Below are 6,340 nucleotides of genomic sequence, written 5' to 3' on the forward strand. Positions count from 1 at the left end.
TTTCCTTCTCCCTGTGACTGAGTTTTGACTATGGGATTCTGTTTTCCATTCTCAATTTTATGTCATTTTAAAACAATAAAAATACTGCCATGACTCTGTTTTCATATGTACATCAAAACTTTTTTTATATGAGTTCCATATCTTTGTTATTGTGATGTCAAAATGTATGTTTGGATCTCTTTTCAAATATATACCTTACTTTGTTTGCTATTAGAACCTATTTTCAAAGTGCATACTTGGATTGCTTTTTAATATTTTTATGTTTGTCTCCTTGAGAGTTCAAGGGTTTCCACTGTGGAGGTCAAAACCTCCTGCAAGGTGTCCAAGGACTACCTTAAATTCTATCCATATTAATGAAATAACTCACAAAGCTGATATTTTCAGGTCAGTAGTAGTAGTAGTTACTTGGTTTCTGATTGGAGAATATTCCCACTTTTTCTATTTGATTTTTCTTAAGAAAATGCTTAAAACTCATATTTCAATGAGACTATTATGTTCTTTTTTTAAAGTTTTTATTTATTTATTTATGAGACACACACACACAGAGGCAGAGACACAGGCAGAGGGAGAATCAGGCTCCATGCAGGGAGCCCGATGTGGGACTCGATTCCCGGTCCCCAGGATCAGGCGAAAAGCGGCGCTAAACCGCTGAGCCACCCGGGCTGCCCCAACTATTATTTTCAATGGATCTGTCAAATGAATCCAATTCAGAGAGCTCCCTGATGGCTTCCATTTAGCCTATGCTAGGAGCAAGAAGTAAATCTTCGTTGTATTAATATACTAAAACTTTGGAGTTGCTAATTTTTGCAGTACAAGCTACTAAATAATGGCTAATATTATTGACAATAAAGATAAATATTTTAATGACACTAACAGAAAGCAAAATAGCATTCTTTTTACTTGTCAGTGGTCTTAATGGATGCCCATGTGAAAGTGGGGAAAAACCATTTTCCATTCCTTAATCAACCTAGCAAATAACGTTTAAAGCATAATCAGGTAAATGTATCCTTAAGCCACTTGAACACATTTTTAGCAAAATTTTGGTGTGATAAGAAGTATAATGTATTTACATTTCCCTTGCCCTATGAACAAGCTATGTAAAATATTTCTGATCCTCTCATGCATGACTCCATACTCCTACCAAATTCACTTCTCTTTTCACAACTATACTGCATTCATATTTTATGGTATTCAAAAGAAACTATATTTTTTCATACTTATTTTTGAGTGATTGTGACCATTTCTTCTATACTACTGTTTAGTACTAGGTTTATAAATATTTAAATAGTAAACAAATACAAAACAGGGCTTAATATAAAATACTTCTAGAGATAACTTTTTTGGGGTATTTTTGGACTAAATTTTTAGGGAGTGCTTCTAATCTGTCAAAGCATAAATAGAGAGTTCTTATTTGTAATGCCAGATTCTTTACTCAGTGCAATATTCAGATAATCCAACATCTTCAGAAATGAAATTATATTGATAAATGATATATTTTAGTGACATTATAGATTAAATATATGTCAGTTATTTTTGTACAATTCCAATCAATTTCTCAATTTATTGCTGAAAACATGAATTTTATTCAATAGTTTAGAGTGAACCTCAGCAATTTCCTGTACATTTCCTGAATAAACATTCTCTTCATTTTATTAATGGCTTATTTTATTTGTTCATTTCTAAGACTGTAGATAATAGGGTTGAGGAGCGGAGGGATTATGGAATTAGAAAACAGAAAAGATCATGTCCTGCATTATGGAAGAGTTTTCAGATGGTCTCAGATATACAAAAAAGCCTGACAGACACCACAATGATGTGAGGGACAGAGGCAGAAAAAGCCTTTTTTCTGTCTGCTCCACTTGGAAATTTGAGAACAGTAGAAAATATGTGAATGTAAAACCTGATGATAAAGATGAAACAGCCAGAAGACGAGATCAGCATCTTATTGCAGAAAGTGCCAGAGCAGGAGAGCTTTAGAAGAGAGGGAATATCACAAGAAAAATGATGGATAACATTGGATTGACAAAAGGGGAGCCGGAATGTGTTGCCAGTGTGCACACCTGCAAAAATGAGACCACTGAGTATGGATGCCAGAGTCATTTGGATGCAGATTTGAGGGTTCATGATCACAGGGTAGTGAAGAGGTTGGCAGATAGCCACATGATAGTCATGGGCCATGATAGAAACAGAAGCTCCACATATACAAAGAAAACCACTAGCAAGACCTGAACTACACACCCAGCCTTTGAAATGGTGCTGCTGTTAAGCAGAGAATTGATACATGAGTTAGGAACTGTTACAAAAATGTAGCAGACCTCCAAGATGGACAGATTTCTAAGGAAGAAGTACATGGGTATGTGAAGACTCCTGTCAAGGGTGGTGACAGTAACAATGAGAACGTTCCCCATCAGAGTGACTACATACATTATAGAGAAGGTTATGGCATAAAAAACTTGTAGTTCCCATACATCAGAAAACTTTGTAGGAGAAATCCCATCATTATGGTGGAATTTGACATCATTATGGTGGGTAATACAATTTGTACCTGAAAAGTAAGAAGTGAAGTCCTGAGCTCAAGAAGAAACAAATTATGGAAATATAGTTCTTAAATATTTTAATCTTGATCCCTACCTAATTCTAATTTATATCGAAACCTGATTCTAATTTAGTTTTAAAAGAAAATTTAGTTGTCCTTCTTTAGTCTACATATTATTTTTTACATGGTATTATTATTTTTTCTAATAGCAATGTCTCAATTTCTTTTCTTTTGTATATTTTTTATTGGCGTTCCATTTGCCAACATATAGTATCACACCCAGTGCTCATCCCATCAAGGGCCCCCCTCAGGGCCCACCACCCAGTCACCCCATACCCCTGCCAACCTCCCCTTCCCACTACCCCTTGTTATTATTTTATTCTTACTGCAGTAATGGAGTGACAGTTCCAACCTATAATAAACATAAAAGTCCAATACATATTTCTACACATTTCCTTTGGAAGATGTGATTTTCTTATGGTTAATCAAATATAAATATAGGTATAGATTATATAAATACAGTGGTATTTGAATGAAATTTTGGAGATAATATTGCTGAACACTGGATAATTAGAATAAAATATTTGGTTGTTTTCAAATTTACATTTTTATTGGAGAGTACAGACAATATGAGGAAAAATAATTCTAGGAATAATGTTCTATGGATAATAGTGTCAAAATTTTCTGCTCCTGTGACAAAATATTAATATGAAACTTTACATACTCCAATACCTCAAATGGAGTATAATCTCATTAGCTGATACATTTAGCTCCACTGACTTTACTCCTAATTTTTTGTTACATATTTATACTTCAAATTATTTATTTTAGTCATTTCTCTCTTTATTTATTTATTTATTTATTTATTTATTTATTTATTTAATGAATTAATATTTTATTGGTGTTCAATTTACCAACATACAGAATAATACCTGGTGCTCATCCCATCAAGTGCCCCCCTCAGTGCCCGTCACCCATTCACCCCCACCCCCCCGCCCTCCTCCCCTTCCACCACCCCTAGTTCGTTTCCCCGAGTTAGGAGTCTTTTTCTTCTCCCTTCCCTTATATTCCCTTTCACTGTTATTTATATTCCCCAAATGAATGAGAACATACGCTGTTTGTCCTTCTCCGATTGACTTACTTCACTTAGCATAATACCCTCCAGTTCCATCTGCGTCGAGGCAAATGGTGTGTATTTGTCGTTTCTAATGGCTGAGTAATGGATAAAGAAGATGTGGTTTATGTATACAATGGAATATTACTCAGCCATTCTCTCTTCTTTTAAAGAGAGATTGAATGAGCCAAGTATTATTATTTCCTGAGTACCCCTTTAACCTACCCCTGTTCCTTCTTTATCATCTTTGATTTTCCAGCTTTTCATAACTTCTTTGATTCTACTAGCTGAAAAACAAAACAACAAAATTATAGCCCAATATCTTACAATACTAATTTAGTTTTTTTCTGTTAAATTACAGATTTTGTTTTTCTCTCTTTTATCTTCAGCTGTTGGGGCAGCCTAGGTGGCTCAGCAGTTTAGCGCCGCCTTCAGTCCAGGGTGTGATCCTGGAGACCCAGGATCTAGTCCCACTTCAGCCTCCCTACTTGGAGCCTGCTTCTCCCTCTGCCTGTGTCTCTGCCTCTCTCTCTCTCTCCCCGCTCTCTCTTTCTGTCTCTCTCTCCCATGAATAAATAAAATCTTTTTTAAAAAAGAAAAAATAATCTTCAGCTGTTCACCGCTTTTCTAAAATTTCTTCTTTTGATTCTACATCACTTAATAAATTGTTGGTCATTGCACCACACATTTATTGCTTATGTTATCAGTCCTCTGTTTTATTCATCATTGGATATATTAACCAACTTTCATCTTGACTTACCTGGGGTACCTATATTTACCTGGATCTCTTCTATTATTCTTTTTTTTAAAGATTTTATTTATTTACTCATGAGAGACACAGAGAGAGGGGCAGAGACATTGGCAGAGGAAGAAGCAGGCTCACTGCAGGGAGTCCAATGCAGGACTTGATCCCAGGACCCCAGATTCATGACCTGAGCCAATGGCAGTGGCTCAATCACTGAAACACCCAGGTGCGCCTGTCAGACATTTTCTAATTAAAATTTATACATCAGTTTTAAGTCTCTCAAAGGTAGTATTTGTTTCCTGTAAATATCCGTATTTTACAGACACAAAAATCCTGCCTAAGTTTACCAGCTGTTGTTTCATTGCAAAAACTGTTTCTCACATGTTTCTCAAACACAAGCTACATTAAAGAGACAGATGGGAATTGGCCAGTTCAATGCCTCTATAGGTTTCCAAAAGAATGCCTGTACACTCTTATAATAATGCACTAATTATAATTTTGCTTATGTAAGTTTTATATATGATTACATTAGGCATATATAGCATGTATCCAAAATTCGCTTATGGAATAGTCACTAGGACCTTGGCTCCAGAATGAATAGGTTTGAGAAATATCACCACCACTTACCAGGCCTGTGAAATTGGAAATATACTTCACCTAACATGTATTTCCTTTATCTGTAAAAACAGGATAATGATGTCAATGTTATAGTATTTTAAATAATATTTTTATTCAAATTTGTATACATCAAGAGTTTTGTGAATAAAAATAAAACAACTAAGTCCCTACTCCCATGAGTACTCCCATAAGTCCCTACTTCATCCTGTTAGGAGCTAAAATTTGATGAAAAATTAAATATTTCAGTTAATTTTAAGAGTTTTGATGAAAATTCATAGGATAATATGATATGTGAGAAAGTGTGTGATTTCAGGAAGTGATCTGGCATTGGTCAGTTAAATGAAATTATTTGGAAGCCAGTAAACAGCTATAGAAATAAAGACATATATTTTTACTTTCCCCACCAGACTTATGTTTTTCCATTTTCTTGTGCATAGAGAAACTCAGTATATATCTCATGAATTGATTTTATAAATAAGATTAACACTTACTTTTTCCAGACAAGATAATAGTTTGCATATTTTCTAGCTTGATTTTTCCCACTCATTGGTTTGATATTTTGTTAACATATAATTTGAGGATATGCAAACATTTGTTTCTATTTTTATTTTTTAAGATCTTATTTATTTATTCATGACACACAGAGAAAGAGAGAGGGAGGGAGAGAGAGGCAGAGACACAGGCAGAGGGAGAAGCAGGCTTCCTGCAGGGAGCCTGATGTGGGACTCATTCCCAGATACTGGGGTTGCGCCCCGAGCTGAAGGCAGATGCTCAACCACTGAGCAACCCAGTCATCATTTTTTTTATTTTTAATATTATTTTGTTTTATTTCATACAACTGTTCCATTATAATAAATCTAAACAATCCATATATTTTTTCTGTTGAAGACCACAAATTTTTAATCAGTCAAAATCTGAATATTGAAAAGTATTTGTATATTCACAGGTAGGACACATAAAATCTTTTCTAAAGGTGCGTGAGTGGCCCAGTGGTTGAGCATCTGCCTTTGGCTTGTGTCATGATCCTGGGGTCTTGGATTGAGTCCCACATTGGACCTCCCCACAGGGACTCTGCTTCTCCCTCAACCTATCTCTCTCTCTCTCTCTCTCTCTCTCTCTCTCTGTGTGTCTGTGTGTCTCTTATGAATAAATAAATAAAACCTTTTATAAAAAGAGAAAGCTTTCCTAAGTTAAATAGCCATTTGCCATCAGTAAACAACCTGTTTTTTTTCATAACTTACTTAAAAGACTTATGTGATCAGTTATTTTCAAGTTAGATTACTTACCCTACAAAGGTAAATACTTGTACATACTTCTCTCCATTTAT

At 35.0% G+C, this 6,340-nt stretch overlaps 1 protein-coding gene across 1 annotated transcript; it reads right to left on the bottom strand.

Annotated features, from left to right (window-relative positions):
* Positions 1-1,585: 1,585 nt before the first annotated feature.
* Positions 1,586-2,518, bottom strand: LOC121474982 (olfactory receptor 14C36). Its single transcript, XM_041728131.1, is given in 5 exon segments — positions 1,586-1,726; positions 1,728-1,791; positions 1,793-2,183; positions 2,186-2,482; positions 2,485-2,518. Coding segments are annotated over 5 exon segments (927 nt in total).
* Positions 2,519-6,340: the final 3,822 nt, after the last annotated feature.

This window comes from Vulpes lagopus, chromosome 13 (assembly GCF_018345385.1).
Source record: "Vulpes lagopus strain Blue_001 chromosome 13, ASM1834538v1, whole genome shotgun sequence".
NCBI lineage: Eukaryota > Metazoa > Chordata > Mammalia > Carnivora > Canidae > Vulpes > Vulpes lagopus.